At 36.9% G+C, this 21,967-nt stretch overlaps 1 protein-coding gene across 3 annotated transcripts in view; it reads left to right on the top strand.

Annotated features, from left to right (window-relative positions):
- Positions 1-21,967, top strand: part of LOC138723714 (BEN domain-containing protein 5-like) — a 935,765-nt gene that overhangs the window by 354,675 nt on the left and 559,123 nt on the right. For all 3 annotated transcript variants that reach the window (XM_069863065.1, XM_069863064.1, XM_069863063.1), the window contains exon 5: positions 17,269-17,485. In XM_069863065.1, the coding sequence (XP_069719166.1) occupies positions 17,269-17,485 (217 nt within the window). The remainder of the gene's footprint in view (positions 1-17,268; positions 17,486-21,967) is intronic.

Below are 21,967 nucleotides of genomic sequence, written 5' to 3'. Positions count from 1 at the left end.
TAAGCAAGATAGTCAGAGAATTTTCATATTCCTAGCAGTTATCATCTTGCTATTCAACTTTCTCTAAAGTATTTGTTATTCTTCAAGAGCACTCTACAATTGAGCAAGGTTGGTAAGGCTTTCATAATACAGTGCTGTCATTAGAAGTTCCTGTTTTTAAATGTAGTTGAAATCAAAGAGCTAGTAGATAAACAGGTGTTTGAAAACCATGAAACTTAGTCAGTTCAATGCACCCTTTCAATTGACAATAATAAAATGCACCAAATCCATTCTCATTTCCTTAGTGGGGCAGGTTGGGAAAATTTCTTTGGTCTAGGTTCCCAGTACAAAGCGATTCCGTTGGCCAGAGGTAAAAGAAAATAAACCAACCAAATTAGGTTTAAATATAAAATATGGCAACTGATTACCCCTTTCTTTGACAATTTGCATGTCTACCAGAAATGGAATGACCTGGAATAAGGATTTTGAAATTTCCCATTTTTTTTTTTTATAATGTTTGCTATCCTGAGGGGAAAAAAAAATAAAGAAAAAAAAAGGTTTCATTCACCTAAATACAGGTTTTCCAAACTATGGTAAAGAGACGTCTCTAAGAGACACTGTTCGGGATTTTCTCCAGCCGTACTATCTCTGTCTGGCTGTCTCCCCACAGAGTAACCAGACTGAAGGGTGTCCTTCTTGGGTAAAAGGGCTGTTACCCCAGAAGTGAGCTTCCTTCATCTTCCAGTTTTGCAAACATCCATTATGCCAACATAATTTCTCTTGAAACTATGTTCTACCAATACCTGTAGGATCCTCTCACAGAGTGGTTCGTTCAGTTAATTTCTGTGATGCCAGGCAAGAAGAGGAGCGCAGAGAAAAGTAAGCATACAGAAATTAGCATTCCCTCTTTCTCATCATGCAATTGGATTGTGAGGGCAAGGTAGAATTTACTGGCATATGTAATCACCGTGAGGTTCTAGGATTCATTTGTTTCTGTCCATGACTTTTTTATGCAGAAGGGGAACATATGGCCTTAACTCCCTCACTTGTTCAGAGAAGAATAGCAAAGCAAAAAATCTAAACTGCTTCAAGTCAAAGCCTTTCATAAATTAAGGCTTTTATATTCTACTTCTCCTCTGATCGGCATAGCATTTTCTTTTCTGTATGTTATTTTTGTGTGTTTAGTGGCTACATGTGACAGCAATGACATTTATATAAAGTGAATCTATTAAATTCTTTATAATGAATAGCATGTAACTGTAAAGCACATACAGTTTTCTCATTTTGCCCTCCTCTGGGAGACTACGACAACATTTTGGCAAGTAGGAGTAAACAGCTTTGTGTTGGCATGCAGTAAATTAAACTGAGTAATTAAAATCAATAGCAAAACACTAGCTAGGCAGAAAGGTCATATAACAACAGAAAACTGTTGGGTAGCATATTGCAGGAAATCAAAATAAATTTCTGAACTTTTCATTATTCTTTACATGGCTGAAACCGGTCTTAAAAGACCTGTGAGACACAGCAAGGTATTGATAGAGACAGGGTCATTCTCTGAGATGGAATAAAAATATTTAAATGCTAATATACAAGTATTTGTAGGGTACAAGGCTGCCAGATGCACTAGGGCAGAGGAAAGAGGCCTTTAATTTTACTACTATTATACAAACTTCTGTTTGTTTAGGTTGGTTTAGTATATTACTTAGTAATGCCTGCAAGTACTGAATTCAGATATGCCAGTCACCAGCCTCTGTCAGCACAACTGTCAATTATAAGTTCTGTGTTAATATTTCCCTGTTCATCTGTCTAGCCAGTAATGTTTGGCCTTCAAGGGGAAAAAAAATCCCACACAGATGATTTTGTGAAGTGTTTCAAGTACTACACTTGTAGCTCGGGAGGGGAAGTGAGAGTCAAAAGCTCCAGATCAAAACCAGCAATAATCCCAAAGTGAACAGTGACTGGGGAAGGTGCCTGGTCACTTTAGGGGACATGCCAAGTTTTAAGCTAACGTGTAAGTTCTTTACTCTGATTGTGAGGTCTGAGAAAACAGATAACATTTCTGATTTTAGGATGCTGCTCTAAGTAATTGTACTTCTCTTTTGGCCATGGCTTCCAAAAGGAAGTTTGTGGTAGTTTTTTGCTTCTTTTGCTGATGAAATGTATTATGATGTTGGAAGGAAGTGGGAGGAAATCATGAGACACGACTTTGAGAAATGTGGAGATGTAAGATGAGTTGTTTAGAAGTGTTTGCTTGGGAGAGACTGAAAGGGAATCAAAGGTATAGCTAACCTGTAACAAGTATGCTCAGTCATGAAGTGGGTATGGATTATAAAATGAGCTGATTGAGCAGGGAAAAGCAGAAAGCTTTAAGGCCCATGAGCTCTTCTGGCTGGACTGGTGTGCTTTTTCCAGCTCAGTCTGTTGTTCTAATAAGCAACGTTAGTCTGTCTTTCTTATCTCTTGAATTTGCCAGTTCCATTAGCTCTCTCTCAGGCAACTGTCAGATAGAAGAGATCTTGTGTCATCATTCAGGAGGAATGAAATTTTACATTTATAAGCCTTTCCTTAGGTCTTCATTTTTTGATTTCTCCTACACAGTTTTGAGGAGCTTACCCTGATTGTGTAAATCCTGGGACACTGTGTGACTATAACAGTTCACAGCTGATCAGTGTTTTTTGGGGGGTAAATGGTGAGTTACAGTGCATTTATCTGACAAATCAGAGCCTTCAGCCAGTCAGGCACCGTAGAGATAATTGTGAAACAAAAGCACCAGGTTACTGTTGTTTGTGGTCTTCCTGAGGTCATTTAATTTCCCTACCAATGTTTGTAATTTAAATTTAAAACAATACTTTTGGGGATTTTTTTCTGCATCCATTTATAATGTCTGTTTTGAATTTAATCCTAGTAATTTTAAAATAATAACAGTGATAGGCAGTTTTTGTACTGGCTGTCTGCAAGATAGCTGTGTCTTGTCATTTAAAACCATACTGTATTCTAATAAATGCGCACTAGAAACTGCTTGAGAGCAACAACTGTGCAAACTGATCTGTCATTTAAAGTTATGTTAAGATTTGTTTTTCTTGAATTACGAGAAAGGCTTGCCCTTTTACCCCATTCCCTTGAGAATGTGTGTCCACATCCTACAATCAACATGTGACAAACACAAAGCAAGCACTCTCATCTCTTGATGGGAGACTCCAATGATCTGTAGAGCAGGAATATTGCAGGTTCACATTATCTGCATTAGCATTACTGTGTATAGAACATGTATTATATCTGCTATAAATGGTTTAACTAAGCAGGTCCTCATGGGTAATGAACATCAAGTTTAATGTTTCTGAGACAGAGATTCAGAAATGAGTATCACCATGATCAGACTCAGATGAAAATGCTGTAAGACATAACATTTGTCATATTTTTTCACAGTTTTAATCCAGGTAAATATATTTAAAGAGCTTTTGTTTTGTTTACTTTTTCATTTTAGAGGAGTGGCACTTAAAATGGTATACATGTATGTTTTAGGTATATAAATAATGTATGAAAATACGTAGAAATAATTTTGTTCTTCTGTTTTCTCATGTTTTAGTGTAGTATGTGAGCTTCCTTTTGTAAAGTTATCTGTTCGCTTTTAAGAACTTTCAGTATATATTTTTTCTATGCTAGAATTTTTATAGTCATTAATGGAATAGGAAATGGCATCTACCTTCCTGTCTGTTAATGCTTAACCCTGATTTATGAATCCTATTTGAAACTGTGGTTCATGTTCAGCAGGACTGTGCATCTACTTAACGCTGAGCTGAGGCACAAGTGTAGGCAAAATGAGATTGATGCAAAGTCTTCTACAACCATTTCAAACCATTCTTTAACAGTATGTTAAGTAATAGCTTGATGTAATTTTTAATTAAGTGCATGTGTATGTGTATTAAATTTTCCCTATTATTACTGTGAAAATACTTTACCTTTTATCTTACTTAGAGTAATACATGGCTAAATATCCTAAAATTCTAGCTGTAATAGCTAACACGTATGTGTGTATATATCACACCTCAGTACATTCTTGTCCCATTTAAAGACCAGGGGGACAATGTTTGATACATGGTATGGCCTGAAAAAGGAACAGATATGTAGCTATGACTCTTGCTTTAAAGTCTTTAAATATTTAAGGTTATTACAACCTACATTTTCACCATTTGTGTGCTTAACTTGATAGCCATATAAATTATATGTCAAGTACTCCTACAAACATTTTGTACAAGTGTATTGTCAAATGTCCTGTCATTCTCCTGCAAATATATATTATATGGAGCATTTTGAACACACTAGGCTTATAAAACTTCTTGTATCCCTTATGTCGCTCTCTTTTATTTGCACCTGTCTTTTTATTTATCTAAGCATAAACATTACTGCTTCTTGACACTATTCAGAAGATTCTTAGCTGTTTTCTTTTGAAACCTTGGCCTTATTGCAATATAGAATTGTTTTTAACTCGAGTGGCAGTCCTACAAAGCCTTACTTGTGTAAAATGGAAGTTACTATTTGGGGCAAACGTACAGAAATGTGAAATGGATAAGTTCCTGAGACGCATGTAAACAAATCCTCTGAAACCTTACCTCAAATTAAACTAAAATGTTGTGACAGTCCTAATGGCCTCTCTGTAGGTTAGTACTTTCTGTGTAGGTTGGTCTAACCTGCTGTTGATAATCATACTGTAAAAGCCTGAAACAAACTGAGGAGCATTACTGCTACCCTCTATTATTTTTTTGCAAAACAGAAAGATAAATCTGATAGAATGGATAGTGTTTTGTTTTACAATGAGTTTTCACTAAAGCCTTCTATGTATGTATTACACTTCAGAGTTGTTAGTGCTTATCAGTGCAGGAAATACTGAGAAACACAGAACACTGTCCCAGCACAGGATCATAGAATGGTTTGGGTTGGAAGGGACTTTAAAGATCATCTAGTTCCACCCCCTTGCCATTGGCAAGGACACCTCCCACCAGACCAAGCAGCTCAAGGCCCCATCCACCTTGGCCTTGAACACTTCCAGGGAGGGGGCATCCATGACTTCCCTCGGCAACCTGTTCGAGTGTCTCACCACCCTCATCATGAAGAATTTCTTCCTAATGTCTAATCTAAATCTTCCCCCTTCCAATTTAAAACCATTCCTCCTCCTCTCCTATCACTCCATACCTTTGTAAAAAGTCCCTTCCCAGCTTTCTTGTAGGACCCCTTCAGGTACTAAAAGGCCACTGTAAAGTCTCCCCAGAGCCTTCTCTTCTCCAGGCTGAACAACCCAAACTGTCTCAGCCTGTCCTTATAGCCCTTGGATTGTCTTCGTATCCCTATGCTATCCAGTTCCATATCATTTTTATACTGGGGATTCCAGAACTGGATACAGTACTCGGGATCCTTTCTGTATTTTCTTTTTATAAATTAGAGACTGTGACCTCTCTTTTAGGGTTTAGTCTACCCACTTTTCCCTCAAATGAAATCTTATGGCAGCACACTTATTCCACAGTATTAGGAATATGTGATTATGTGCCTGGGCTTGCAACCAGTGAAGCATCTGCTTAGATAATCTCATTGATTAGGCCCTGGAAAAGCAAACATTTGAACAGTGATTTTAAGAGTAACCTCTCTGGAGCCTTACAGTGTGTGCCTGAAAATCCTTGAAGGCACGTTTTTTGCAAGTCCTTATATATTATCTGGAGCTCAAACTTCTTACTGTAAATCTCCATACCTTTTCCCAGAGTACAGTGAAGGTTTGGCTTGGAGAATATTTAAGAGGCAAAGAGGGGGAAGGGTTCCCTGTTGCTTAAACTGATTACATTCCCTGAGAGCACAGAAAAAATACTTTTTTTTTGGCAAGATATGAAGTTCTGCATTGCATTAGTGATTGCTGACTTGAATGTCAGTCATGGTGCATTTACAGTGTGTACCATACTCTCCGAGTGTATCAGACTCCTTGCTGACCTGTAAGCCCTGTGTACATTCTCTTGCTATGTTTTATAAGAGTCTAAAGATGAAGGAAATCATCTAGAACTTTGTCATTACCTTTAGAAGCAAAAGAAGTGAAGAGTCTTTCAAGGCTAAATAAAACTTCGTGTGATTTAACAAAATGTATCCTACATTTCCCTTCCCCTCACCATCACATCTAGTTATAATGCAGAAGAGGGTAAAGGAGGTGACGCTCCTGTAGTCTAAACAAACTCAGTGTGGTGAAATGGGACAGTACTTTAAAATATGCATAAGGATTGCAGTTGTTCCATTTTGTGACACTGACTGTTCAGGTAGAGAAAAAAAAAACACCAAAATCAACAAACCAGAGACTTTTCCTAAAATGAATACTTTTTTAAAGGGCTATCAGGAAAAATGATGCTGGAACTATTATTGTGAAAAATTGGAGTGGCCTGTTGATATCACGTATACAGTTTGGAGAAACAAGATTAGTGCAACACATACCATTTTTCATTTTCTCCTGTCTTCAACAACCATCACAGCATCTCATTTTTTTAACTTTGTGTTTAGGATGAGAAATCCCATGTGTGCAGAATTGCTTCTGGCTGCCTGGTCCCTCTGCTCCTAGCTTTTCCCCTCTGTCTGCATGTTTCTATGTGTACTGTGGAAAAGAAGCAAGATACTTAGATAGGGCAGGATACTTAGTCTCTTCTTGGATCAACACTAGTCTGTGGGTCAGCAACAAGAAATGTTTGAAAAGAGAGAAGGAGGGAATTGTGATTTATTTCCCATGTAGACTGAGGCCAACACCTTTGTATTGGATTCATCTCTATTACCTGGATAAGAAAGCCTGCACATTTTATTTCTGAAAATAAGACCACTATGAATAAGATAGCAAAGAATGTAAGGACTAAGAAATTCCTAGATATTTTCCCCTCATTAAAAGAAGAATTGTAACGCCTAGGTGGCCATTTACGTGTTTTCTTCTTGGAGCTGGGCTCAGTGGGGAAAAGGATCAAGACCAGCATATGTCGGAGATGGGGGCCAGGGTTTATGCAAAGCTATAACTCTTGGTCTGTGAGCCAGAGTATCGAAGTTCTGTTGCATACATGCATTCACTTACATCTTTCAAGAGAGAGGATTGCCAATTTATCTTTCCCCCTTTACATAAGAAAACTGAGAACTGAAACTTTTCTTTCATTTAATATAATGGCTCTGAGTGCTGCCTCTGAGGGGGATAAACACAACAGGCAGATCTGCACAGCACAATGCAAGTTCAGCCCTGGAAATGCAGTATTGCCATTGCTAACAACATGCCACATGCTTGTATGGGGAATAAATGGGAGACCTACAGGCTCCCTGTAGCAGAAGAAATGTGAGAGTTCTTGCAGATAGTTACTTTGTGACTCTCTCAAGAATAGGAGGATGTTATAAAGTAGTTCTTTAACAGAAGAAGGTGTAAGGAAGGAATATGAAGTAGCTCATGGAGGAGAATGGAGAATAAAACTTGTCTGTGTGCCAAATGTGTAGCCTGGGGAGAAAATAAAAATTTTGCAATACTGAATTTAAATTATTTGCTCTCACATTGTCACATCTTGTGTGTGTTTTAAGATTGTTTTCTTTGATGCAAAGAAATCGGGTGGCTCTACATCATAAATTGGTCTTTATAGCAGACAAGCTTTTGGAGGTACCTGTCTTAGATCTGCTCTTTTCTGAGAACAAAGTTGAGGCACTATCAGAGATTGAGAAGATGGGGCAAATTGATTAGTTAAAAAGCAGTAAATCATCAGCCACACATGATTTATGTAGAAAAGAATCCTGAAGAAACTTAAGAATGAATTATATGAGCTACTAACAAAGATATGCACTGTCATTAAAGCCAAGCTCTGTTCCAGAGAGTTGGCAAGTATCTGGGGTTTATCCTATATTTAGGCCAGTAAGCATTACATCTACACATTGCAAATGGTCTTAAGAGGAATTTAAAAGGGAATAATGAAACACCTGGAAGATCATGATGTGAAAGACTTTAATGAGAGCAGCTCCAGCAAAGAGCTGCTCTCAAAAAAATCGTATCTTGCCACATGCTTGGAACTCTATGAATGTGCCCATAAAATGAAATAGGAATGGCCATACTGCATGAGCCAAAAGTCCCTCTAGCCCAGCCCCCTGCCTCTGACAATGACTGGTCACGGCCATAGGAGAAAGATAGGAGAATAAAAAAGATAAGGTAACCCTTTTCCCTTGGACTGGATTGACAGCAAGAAGGGTCAGGTCTGAATTTAAGGGAGTCACTGCATACATTCTGATATCATCTCTTTCCCAGAAACCAATCCTGATCTTACTGATGTTCAGGGGTACAATTTTCCTGATTCACAAAAAGGAATTAGATGGTAAAATAAACAAAAATTTCATGAAATGGTTGTCTTCTCCTACTGTCATTCCTTCTGATCGCATGCAATCCTTCTGCTAGCCATGACTCTAGATGCTCTGCATTCTAGGGTGTTCTCTCCCACCATTCCCATTAGCTCCTACCCCTCTGTTAATAGGTTTGGTTCTTTCAGGACTTGGAAGTGTAAGCACAGTGCTGAGAACTAGGCACAGGCTCATGGTTCATAGGAAAGGCTTAAGCAGGTTCTGGTACTCACACATCTGTCTGTCACAAGACACTGCTGTAAAACCTAAGTAGTCATATGGTGACAGGGCAAATATCATCATATATCAAAAACCCAACAAGGAAGCAAAAAGGCAGAGGGCTAAGTGGTCAGTTTTCATCGCATAAAAGCCTAGCAGCTGTGTACCTTAAAGTTACCTATCAGGTCATAGGCTAAGTAATTTATTAGTGATCTGAGGAGAAAGGTGAAGCATTAGGTGGTAACACTTACAAATTATGTAATTACTTAAGTAACTTAAGCCTGTAGCACACTGTTAGAAACTTCTGAGTAATATAAACAAGTTACTCAGATGGATAAAGAAGTCTCAATCCTGATAAATGAGAAGTTAATATGTGGAGAAAACAACACAAAAATCTTATCCTCTAACTGAAGGGGAAAATACCTGAAGATTGCTGTTGGCAGCTCCATAACAGAAGCCATTTGAGATAATGTTATGGTAGAAAATGTGAACAGGGTGCTAGAAGGTGTAAGAAATCTGACATTAAAAATGAATTACCGAACTCTGTCTTCATAACATGGTGACAGAAGATAGGATAAAGTATAATATTATGGGTTAGTTTGTCCAGCTAACAAAGTCTGAACTATGATGACAATTTCATGTTTTCTTTTGTCTTTATCCTGCTCATATATCATCTACTATCAGAGATGCTCTGATCTTTATGAGGAATAATATACTCTAGAAAACCTAAGGCTTCCAGAGAGTTTCAAATCTTACTAAGGACAGCTCAGTATGAACCAAGATACAATTGATAGCAACGTATTTAATATCCATTCTCCTTTCTTTTGTAGTTAGTTAAAATTCACATCAAAATGACATAAATTAGCAATCTCACCTTTATATTTAGACTGTGAAATCATCAACATTTTAAACATGGATTTCAGAAATCAGATGTTACTGAAATAATCCCTCAAGTTGGGACTCTTATGAGACTTATAAATTATTCTTGCAAAGAAGAGAAGTCACTTGAGACCAACCTAAATGAAGTTAACATAGATTTAAAAAATTATTCTTGCAGAAGAACAGGGAGTGGTGGGAATAGATGAACAGATGGGAAAGGGAGAAGAGGAGAGTGAAGAAAAGGCTAATTAGGTAATTGAGGCTAAGAGTCTATTAGAGCTGACCCAGTGGTCTACTGGTGATGCAGATCAGGGACTTGAATTGGGATTGAGGTTGGTCCCCCATTCCCAGGCCAACACGTGCTCCAAACATTGCAAGGACTCAGTTTTATAGCCTGTATGATTCTGTAAGTAAGTGTTTTCCAGTCAACATAATCTGGAAGGATTGTATGTCGGATTACAGTGGAGGCAGGAATGAGAAATAGACTAAAATACTGAAGAATGGGGACATGAAAAAACTGAAATACTATGCTAAGAGGTAAATTGCTTAGTGAAATTCTTTGGAATACCTTTAAACTGGTGGTCAGAGAAAAAAACTGATTGAAATAAACTTATTTCAAAGAGACTCTGAGTAGGAATAAACTATTTCTTACTTAGTGGCCTTTCCTAAAATTTGTGCAGTGCATGATTCTCTCAAGCATGTGTTTTTTTTCCACAGATTGTAGGTACAAGAAAGGCCTAAAAGGTAATTTATTCAGTGTCATTCTATTACCTTGTTTCTGGCCAACTTGAATCTGGTATGCTTGTGGTGTGCCAGTCTTGTCTCCTCCTTTCAGTTTCCTAATGTGTCTCGCTTTCTGATCCAGTCAGTGGTATGTTTTCTTCTGGTTTTTATATGCTTATTTTCTCTCTGATGTCAGTATATTCAAACTGTCTTCTGAAGTTGTCAGTAGGCTTGTTCTTTTATGGCCAGAGTCTGGTACAGGTCAAAGCTAGGACAAGTATTGCTATGTGGTTTTCAGACTTATATGCTGAGGTGGAGTGTTTCTTGTCCTCACCTTCTTTTAATATAACATTATTCATGCTGACTTAATTCTTTTAAATCTGTCTGTTTCTTTAACCATATTTGTGGCTACTCTTTTTCAATTGCTGCCAAAAACCTTGTGCTTCTTTTCTGCATGTTTCAAACTTTGGAACTGCAGCTGTGTGGTATTCTGAGATGCTGAGACATTCTCTCTCTCCTTTCCTTACCTAGTGCTTCTTATCACAAATTCTCCTTTCATAATTCAGTTTGGTGTTTTTTTAAAAGATTTTTTAAACCTTGTGCTTGTTGGTTGACTGCTGTTTATTTTCCCAGTAACTGCATTTCAGGACAGAAATACTAGTTCCTGCATTCTTCTCTTGCATTTATGATGTATTCAGGGAATCACAAGGCTTGTATGGCTAACTGTACTGCTTGATTTTTTTATTCCACTATTTTTGTGGAAAGTCAGCTTTTCCCCTTCTCTTTCTGTTTTGCTTTATAAGCACTGCATAGAGATATTGCTATTGAATCAACACATGGCTGGAACACCTGTGGTCAGTAGGCAAATCATATTTCAACAGCAGAAAAAAAATCAGCACCATTCATTATCCCTGCAGTTTAAAAGAGAGTTTATGTAGAATAATTGCAGTATTGGTACTGCTGCTTCAGAGCAAAGTCACTACAATATAAGCTTTAGCAACTGGACAGAATAAACAAAAGATGGAGGAGGGAATGTAGCTTTGTGTATCACAGAAGGCAGGAAGGGGAAAAAGAAGGCAAATCAGTTGTTTGTCCACTGGAGACCCCACTTGTACCCGCTGCAGGCAAAAGATTTTGGATTTTGCTACTAGATAACAGCTCCCTTAAGAGATATTAAAGTTTTTTGTCAAATCTGGACCTCTGTGAACTCATTTTATATTTAGGGAAGATAGCTGACTGAGCGATGGGCAACACAGACGGAAACCTCTTCCCACCAAACCATTTCAAGATTTGGAGAACCTGAAGCAGCACTTCTCTACACTTAGGGAATACAGTGTTACCCTATCTTTTATGTAACTGCTTAAAAAGTAATTCAGTAATTTTTAAAATTATTTCTTGCCAGCTCATAATTTGGCAGTCCTCCCTTCATAATTTTATGCTTGTTCTGGTGGATTGAAGGTTGATGCCAGCAGAGCCTAGGAAGAGGTTTTTAGAATTTCTTTATATCTCATAATCGTGATCTGCTACTAAGACCCCTTCAATACTGCTTCACTGTATTTCCCATATGATACAACCTCTCCTCAGCATTTCTTGTCATTTTAGGAATAATGACTTGTACTTGTTGCCTGTGGTTTTAGGTAGGATGGTTTCATTACATTTTTGTTATTGGCACTATTGTAGAACCTAGAAGGCTGGCCTGTGTGCAAGGATCACATTTCTGTAAGGTATTCTGCAAACACAGGACAAAGGACAATTCCCACTGCTATTTTTGATTTATTGTTTCTCCTCACTGTTGAATTTTCCTTGTCAGAGCACTGCACTGTGTTGAAGATACAGTCTTGTTAAAAACCTTTCTGAGCAAGCACCTGCTGAATGTATCCAAACATGTATGAAACATTAAGAATTATTTTCATAACATTTGCTCATTCAAATTTGATTCTAGGTTTTGGCTTTCAAATACTGAAACAATAGTAGTGTACTTTCAGGATATTTTTGCTGTCTTTGTATCAGCTGATGGGACTGATTCATCTGCTATGCAGGTCTCATAAAAAAAAATATATATGTCAGGTTAGACCTGCACTGATGCAGGTACTTAGTATCAATGAAGTTTTACCATGTGTATTACAAACATCTAATATGCAGAAATGCTGCCAAAAAAATTAAATGTACCTTCTCATTGCTTAATTATTTAATTAAAGTTTTAGATTTAAAAAAAGTACAAAACTCAGTGTTTTCTCCTTGAAGTTGTAAAGAATGCAGAGAGTTTACAAGCAATCTTTGTACAGTTCACTGTTATTTGAATTCCCTAGCGATCTATAGAGAGGTTACTTAATTATTGCAGTTAATATTAACCCTTGAAAACTGTATATTTATTGTGTAGATTTCCTGACTTGCATGAAAGTCATTGAATTGCAGAATATTTGGATTTTTATACTTAAGAAGAAGAAACCAGGTATTGGTAGAGGTTGAAAACTTTCAGGTGTGTAGCAGACTGCTAAAAATGATAAGGACATTTGAAAATATTCTGATACATATAAGCAAGAATAAAAAGAGTAATTATTTTGCAGTATATGAAACAGCTGTGCAAAACCTCATTCAGTTATCTGAAAAAAGAAAAATATAACACCATATAACACATTCTTGTTACTCCAAGCTCTGTGAATCAAATGTAAAATTATGTGCAAGGAAAAAACCCACAAACTTATTTTGTCACAAGTAAGCTAGGAGTTTTGAAGATGGTCATGTCCACTTGTCAACAAGAATAAGCAAGAAGAAAAATAATGGCTTAGACTAACAGAGAAATAATTCAGTAAGGCCTTGAAATTGAAAGGGCTGCCTCCCAGAAGAGGAGTTTGCAGTGTGTGATTGACTTGCTTATATTTTTTCCGAAGTTCATTGGAATTTTTGCAGTTAATAAATAGGGATATCCAGCTTAAAGAATAAAATTTCAATACTGAGATAGAGTTGCTAGATCTAGTATTTTAGATAGCATCAAGAAACACCTGAAGGTTATTTCCCAAAGTTGAATCAGAATCAGGTTTTGTGCTTCAAATGTCTTTAAAATTTCAGTTTAATTTCCTCTGAGGTGGTAACTCAGGCCAACCCCTTTGAATTATGTAAGCAAACTTGGAAATTTGCAAAATTGTTAAGTTGTATCCCTATACCTGCAAACTGATGGCAATTAAAACTGATCACCACAGTGTGTCATCACAGCTAACACTAATTTCAATCAGATTCACTTGGGCATTTCTCTACAAGTCTTAAGATCACTTAATTTTTCTTTTGGCTATTGGTCTTTTACAGCATCTGCAGCTTTTTGTTTTTCCTCCAAAGAACATCATTGTACTTTGAAGCCTAGTGACTTAGATATCTCTAACCCAATCCAGTAGACGCAAGGAACTGAATAATTACTTCGTGAATGCCATATTAAAAGCAGTCCAAAACTGTTTAGGCTGCTCATTAAAGTCATTGGAAATTTGGCTGGGTAAGAGCTCTCTGCTTTGGTCATGCAAAAAAAGTGCTCCAAAGATTGTTATTTTCTAATTACTTATGTTGTAATACCACAAAAGGATTTGATTAACACCATTATGAGTTTAAAACTTAAAGAACAGATGCCAAGCAGTATCACCCCTTTCACCCTCTAGTATTTGTTCCCCCAGTTTTCATGGGAAATAAGGTAGCAGGGAAAAACCAGGCAATAAGATTTGTATTTAAGATCATAATTATGGCCAAGCTAGAGCTGAAATTAAAATAATCTTCAAAATAGAAATATAGTTAAGGTAAAATTTTCAAAGCTCACTTATGTGTCATACGCCTCACTGCCTGTTGTAGTAGCAAAAAGCATGTTTGAAGTTATAATTTTTTTTGAGACTAAATGAAGTCTTATTTTCTTTTTAGTGACTTGACAAATTTGATCTTATTGCAAGTTACCAAAACAGACTAAATGCCCTGACTCCAGACTGCAACGTAGCACCCATATAGGAACAGACAGCACATGTACATTTACAGCTGGAGTAACAAATCTGCTGAGTTGGGAGTGTTACCTTGTCAGATAGAAGACACTCAAACCCACTGACTCAAGCCCCTGACTAGTGCTTGACTGTGAGAGTCAATATTCAGAGAAAATCTTTGTTTCTTTGCTTCCTTCTTCCTCTGACAGAGAGAATTCTGCTTTTAAGACTAGGAAGTCTGAACTTGTTACCAAATGATGTAAAATATTAAGCTTCATTTATGTAAATATATTTTTTAAAGAGTCTGGAAATTAGCTGTGTGCATGTTACACGTTCTGGCTTTTCTTAGAATTGGAATGGTTTTCCTTTAAATAACCACGCAGAAGCACTGAAAAATTCAGGCAGTTGTGTATCAATTAGCAGGGTACATTTCTTGGTGTGAGCTGCCTGGAAATGCAAAATGACAAATCTGAGCATTAAGCTTTCTACCATCATTTTGCTTTCCTACCTCTAACTACAAATCAGCTTCATTGTGACTTACAGTGTAAGAAGCTGGTGCATTTCTGCAGATCCATGATAAGATATTTTTCTCTGGTAAGAAATGCAGTTAGACTCAGCATTCTGAATCTGTCCCTGCCAGGCCCTAGATGCATTAGTATTCCACTGGCAGCTGCCTGTAGGTAGGAATATTGTTTTTGTCCATAACCAGAGGGAACAATCAGACTAAGCCGTTCCTCGGCTATAAACCAGCCAAAGTAATTGGGTTTAATTTTAATTTTTGTAATAGCTTTAAATTAATAGGAGCAGCTGCTGCCACAGTGTGTGGGTGTCCTTTTCCAGAAGGCATAAAACAAAAAAGGGAAAGAGTAAACAATAGTGCGCCTAGGACACAAAGGTTAATTCAAGAACTGAGCAATGTCTTTTCGTTATCAAAAACTCAGTTGGTGATATCGAGCACTGTGTGTCTCTTCTTTCTTTTCCTTTCCCTTTTTTTCTTTTTTTTTCTTTAATTCCCTGATAAGATCTCAATCTGATTAGGCTCCTGTGTGTAAAGATGTGTTGTTGGTATCTAAACACTAACTCTCTTTCTCTATATGACTCACAAATAGATTAGCAGTGACAAAGTGCTAGGAGAGATAAAAATAGATTAGCAGTGACAGGAGTACTATTATAATTATTTTTTGGAAGATATGGTTTGCATTAAGAGTTTGGGCACTTGCTGCCCTGAGAGGGTGAATTTAAACCTACGAACTGAGGATGGTTTCTGCTGTTGTGTCAGACACCAGATAGTGAAATGTCAATACCAGATGTCCTGAGCATCAAGATTAGCCATAATAGCCAAATGCAGCCATAAAGTGATGTGTCAAAGTGGATAATAAAACAGATGCTTAGCTTCTATAATGAAGGGGAAAGGGAATGAAATATCAAAAGTGCCTTTAATACATTAACAAAGTTGTCTTCAACTTGCTTAAAAGTAAAAAGTTATTGAACCAAGGAGAACTATGTGTCATTTAAACATTAACTATCAGCAGATGAATTTCAATTAGCATTAGCCTTTCTGGAATCTTAAATTTCCTCCTATTGGTATAATTTTACATGAAATTTTTATAGCATAAAGTGAAGCTTGTCCTTTATTATTTCTCCCATGCTAATTTGGAAACAAATAAAGTTCAACAACTCAGCAACATACTGTTTAAACTTGCATTATGGTTTGAGGACTGGGAGCTAGAATACATTTACCCACTGCCATATCATCTGCTTGATTTGAGATCAAATGAGGGATGTCCTATAGCACTCCAGAGTAAGGTGGAATGATAGAAATATGTTAAGATACTGGAGAAACCTATTAGGTTAGGGTACTGCATGCAGACAGCTGGTGGCATTTTTCCCTGACTGATACTTTTAAAGAAAAAATTAAAAGAATTGTTTTTCTGTCCTTCATATTTGTGGCTTAAAAGTCTTTTTCAGATCTTAGTGATAAGCAAGTGCCTTATTTAACCAAAAGCATTGAAATAAATTCTTGAAGCCCTGAATATTCAAGAAACAGGGCAATAAGAGGGGCAAATAAATTCTAATTTGAAGTCTTATTAACTGCATTACTGGCTTTTTATGGTAATTTTTCCGGAACATCTCAATTCCTTTTTGTTTCTCTTTGTAACTCCTGAGCCTTGCTGATCAGTCTCTTTAACTGCTGCTAATTGGCAAACACGTACTTCTGCATAATGAGAGGGTTTTGTCCTCTATTTCATATTAGCAATGAAAGGCCAAAACTGATGCTCTGCAGTAGACCTGCTTCTCAGAACTATTACAAAGAGGCACATTACTATGCTCTGTCTGTAATTCTTATTATGTTTTCCCTCACCATGATCTTAGTTTAGCTGAGATCTGCTCCAATCATTAGATGAGACCTGTTTATAATGTTATGTAATTGAATCAGTTAGAGTCTGCAGGACCACAGCGTTTTGTTGTCAAACACGACTAGTAAGTTACATCAAATTGCAAGTGCATGGCATGACTAGAGAATCTCCTGCTTAAATAAAGCTAGAAAATCCATCCACAAAAAAAAGAAAGAATACAAACAAAAATATTGAACATTTCTAGTCCGCAGAACGAGGATTTGACCCTCCTCTGAAATGTTACTCCTTTGTTTTGAGAAATAATGGAATAATTGAAGCTGGATAAAAGATGTCAGGCAGACATTTATTATTCCTTAAACAGATACCAGCTTGATAACAATGACATAAATGTCTTCATTATAATTATTTACCATCATGTAGATTCATTTTTATCTTGCCAGCTATAAGCCAGAACTCTCGAGGAGGGCAGTAATACAGTTTGGAATGAGCCCAAATTCCATTTTCTCCTCTGCTTTCTAATTTAAAACTGGGTTATTTTTCATACCTGAAGTTTTAGGTAGGGTGTGAGGGGGTGTGGGGTTCTGGGTTGTTTTTTTTTTGTGGTATGGATCCCTGATGTGGAAGTCATCTGCACAAGTGCTACAAAATGCAGGCTCTAGCATTTGCTTGCCAGGTCTTGAGTTGTTCAAACTATTACATTTCATTTCCTTTAGAGGAAACTTTAATATCCCATAGCCTTTTTATTCAGATTTCTTATGTCAATGTATATATATGTTGGTTTTGTCTTTTAGGCAAAGAATACCCTCTAAAAATGTGTATTACTATCGCTGCCCAGACCACAGGAAGAACTATGTCATGTCATTTGCTTTTTGCTTTGACCGAGAGGATGATACCTACCAATTTGCTTACTGCTATCCCTACACCTATACTCGCCTTCAGCACTATCTTGACAACCTACAACGGAGGAACATGGAATACTTTCGCAGAGAACTGCTAGGTCTCAGTGTGGTAAGTAGCACGCATGCTTCCCAAGTAGCAAGCTTCATTATGAATGTCTACCCTTAAATGCTTATAGAGTATAATTCATCTTCCCTGCTAAACTCCACACATGCACGTATTTGTTTTACTGCTATCAATGACACATGAGGTAGGATACGTACATGGTGAAATATAGACAAATGCTAATTTAATTTCATATAAAATACTTCCTTTGCGATATGCAAAATAATGCTAAATTCCCATGTAGGATCAATTCACCTCTAAAGACATAAAAAGATGAAAATGAAACAGCTTTATTGGAGAAATCTGATTTTTAGACTACTCTGTTCTTTTGTCCTCATGGAAGAGCTTTTCTGTTCAGGAGAAATATGTGTCTTTGGAACTACAGTATAGCTTTTCTTGGTAAAATAATGCAAAAAAATACACAAACTACTGAATTTACTTACTCTCAAAATATCTGTTTTGGTGATTTGAAATTAAAAGGAATTTAGTGGTTTCAGTATAGATCCTAGTGGCTACATGAAAATAAAATGTGATAACTCCTGGTGCAGGAAGGAGTGTTAATGGTAAGGCTGAACATGTACTCACTTTGCTATAACCCATCTCTGAAATGTTGCCTGTCCTGAGGATTTGGAAAGCATGACTCAGCCACTCCCATATCAACTCAGAAATCATCAGATTGAAAAATAATTGCTGAAATCTTGGAGGGGGGTGGGGTGGGCGGGCTGTGTTTTGGGGTTTTCTTTTACATTCTCAGACATTATAGTGCTCTTATACCACACTCTTAATCTTTTCTCTGAGATTTGATTTGATCTGAACTTGTAGCGTGCGTGTCAGAAAAAGAAAGCTGTGATTCTCATGAAGGCTGCTGATCCCAGTAGCTCTGGCTTTACAAAGAATCCCAGTGTATTTTGTGAAAATCAGAAGGAAATTGTATATATCGCCTGCACTGGAATAAATAAAAGTATTCCAGCACTAATGCAGGCCATTGAGATCCTTATGGTGCCATAAAACTTGAGGGAAAAACTTAGCTTATGGAGGAGTAAAACCAGAATTAATGAAGGCGTTTCTTAACCCTTTAGTCAGTTAAGTACAGTTCTTGTTCTAAATATATTACATATCCTTGAACTGGCATTAATTGTTAGCCATTCCAGTTAGGGGGACAAACAATTGTAAGGGAAAGGAGTATTAAAAAAAAAACAAACATGAAAAGTAAAGTCTTGAGAAGGTGGGAGGAAGATACACAATCATTTTAATGTGTGTAGAGTTTTAATTATTTATCTTAGAGGACAGTTGTCATTAATTCTATAATGAAACTGAATTTGTTTCCTTTCACTCTGAAAATAATGTAGAAACAGTCACATTTGCATATCTGTCAAAACCCTGATCTGACTGATTAAAACACTGAGATAGAAGGATTAGTCTTTTTATTTGCATTTTGACAGAGCTATACTCTTAAATCTTGTTAACATTGTGTTACCAGTTGTTGTGAAGTATTATTTTTCATATTTCTGCAAACTAAACAAACAGATGCCATTCAAAATGTGGCAGGAAATGTGCTGTGTATATGTCCTGATTTTATATCTGTATCTACACACACAGTATGTTTTGCAGAAATTGATATGGTAACTTTTTTGCAACTTACCATGCTGATCCACATAAAAAGCTTCTGTATCAGGCTCACACTGCAATCTTTGAAAGCAACATTAAAATCTCAGAGCATTTCTGGCTTTTCTCCACACACAACTGTCTTAGAACAGCTTGGTAATTCAATGTCTTTGCTGAGCTTGAATAGACAATTTCCATAAGTTCTCTGCGAGTTAAATATTTAACATAGAGCTTTGTTGCTGTCATACATCTTTAAATGGCGAAAAACAGGATCCTTCAGTCTTCAGTGCACAGTGCTTCATCAAAGCAGAAGCTGACTGTACTTTAGAGAATTGCGTGCCATCTAGGATAGATTTAGAGCTAAGAAAGTGAGCTCCTTCCCTGCTCTGGACCCTTATGTAAGATAAGAGGAATCAGCTTGGCATAAAGAGGCCCTTAAAAGCTCTATTCCTGGCGAAGAGACGATACCCCTGGTAGCACATGGTGAAAGGTAGCTTAGAGATGTCGTCTGAGGATAAACTCTGAGGCCCTCATGCTGGGCGTGGGGCTGAAGCAAGGTAGCATGCTAGGAGAAGGGCGCAGCATATCTGTCGGGCTGCCATGTAGCCACTGATACCCTCTGGTTCATTCCAGGGGAATTTTGCTCCTTGCAGCAGTTTGTGATCGTGAGGATGTAGAACAGTTTGAAACAATTTCACTTCTTCTAGGTTATGAAGTTTTGAACTATGGCTCTTGGAGACAACAGACTCTCATCACTGTTCTTTGGTGTGGTTTATTTTTTTTTTAATTTTTCTTTGTTGTGGAACAGTAAAATGCAAGTCACAAGAAACCACACTTAGATGATTACTCCTGAAGGCTTTCTGAATGCACATTTTGCTGCATGTAATGTTTTCAAGGCAATCTAATTTCTAATCTAATTTCATATTTTCTCTAAATAAAGTAGTATACCTCCATTAACTCCTTAAATACTTCAACTAATTCTAGGAAAATTGAAAGTGAAATATCAGTATGGGACATGTAATTGTCATTAGGATGCAGAATGGTGGAGTGGTTTAGAGCCAAATGGAAAATATTCCCATTGCCAATGTGAATGGATAGCTTAGCTGTTCTATTTCTGACATTTTAATGTTTATATTCTTTACTTCAGAGAGCTATCCTACATTCTAGATGTGCCAAATTGTCTTGAAAATAGTCTCTTCTGCAAGCTAGCTATGATGGTCACTTAGGTATAATTTAAACAGCCGTTTTCATTCTACTGTTGTCCGTAGGTAACTTCAGACTTTCTACGGTTTGTCTCAGCAGATCTTAAGTTCAAATTCTATGTTTAAATTGTGAAATCAGTTTTTTGCATATTATTGTTGTATCTCTCATCTTGGCATATCTTAGGCAATATTGTATGGCATAATACAAAGATAAATTTTTTTTATATTTTTTGTGAGTGTGTAAGTACAAGCTCAAGGTACATTTACGGTACCTGTTTAATGATCCTTATATAGTCTCATGTGCAGTAGCAATAATGTGTAACATTATAACCAATATTTCAGAGTTGGCAAAATTTTTGAGTGTATCATCATTTTGAGGCAGTAGTTGAAATTAGCTGTGTACACTTGAGCTGTGTGGACAATTGATAAGCCCTGTACCTCTACTAGTATTCCATTATCGCGTCTAATAAATTGAGTCTTGGTGAGCCTGGCTCAGCTCCTACAGTCCACTTCACAAATCACCACTGGCTTGGCAATATATTCATTACTCACTCAGAAGAGAACCAAGATTAATTGGAGAGAGACACTTCCTTTCACCCTGTTAGACAACAGTGCTTCCAAATTACACCTGAGGAGTATTGAAACTGCACATACAAACCACAAGCCTCAAAGGGACTTCCCCAGTACACAGAGACTGGAATATGGAATTCTTTTAAATTAAATATTAAACATACATATTTTAAAACAAGAAGGCAGTATGTCTAATGTAGAGCTCTGTAAGTGAGCCAATCTCTTAACTCAGATGTGAGGTACTGAGTGAAACAGATTGGAACACAAGGTACTTCACTCTGGCTCCACACCACTTTGATACATGATTTTAATTTATGAAAGTAACTCCTGATTTATACTGATATTGGAGAGATCAGAGTGAGGACCTGAGACTGAAACTGCACACCAAATGTCACATTGCTGGTTCATTGATCAAATATCCCTCATTTACTGCCTAAATGACTGGGTACTCCAGTAAAAATAGTTGATCAGTTCTACTGATATCTACTGGTCCATTTTTAACTGCTCAGTTATGACTGTCTTAAAGCATGAAGCAAAGAAAATAGACAATTTTCTAAGGTTAAATTTCCCATTTCTATGTTCAGTGTTAGGTTATGTAATAACAGTCCTGTAAAAGAAAAGTATACTCTTTGTCTTTGAAAAAATAGAAGTTACAGGCTTCAGCCTGATGTATCATAGCTTTGAAATCATGTTGGTATCAGATTCTTTACTTTCCAATGGATCTGTCTGCAACTAGGTTGAAATGTCATCTAAATGCAATTTGCGGCAATTTACTTGGTCTGAAAAAGGCCACAGGAATAATGTTTAAAAAAAGTAAACCCAACTTCTCATTTCTCTAGAAAGTAAAAGTGCAGCTATGTGTATGTTCAGGGCACAGTCTCTTTATTCAGTGGTGTATCTGTTTACTCATATAGTACTACTGTTCCCATAGCATTCATAATGTGAATGTCATCCTAAAACTGTATATGAGATTTTAAATGTTCCTATGGCTATTTTCTTAGCTGGGTTGGATATCAGCAGAAGCAGAGTTGGACCTAAAAATAACAGCAACAACAGTTCTTTCTGAAATAAAATACAATTTATAGTATATAATATCACAGTATGCTACCAC

Source organism: Phaenicophaeus curvirostris, chromosome 8, assembly GCF_032191515.1.
Source record: "Phaenicophaeus curvirostris isolate KB17595 chromosome 8, BPBGC_Pcur_1.0, whole genome shotgun sequence".
In the NCBI taxonomy this organism is placed as follows: Eukaryota; Metazoa; Chordata; class Aves; order Cuculiformes; family Cuculidae; genus Phaenicophaeus; species Phaenicophaeus curvirostris.
The sequence above is the reverse complement of the archived record's forward strand: the minus strand, read 5'-3'. Positions and strand labels throughout refer to the sequence as shown.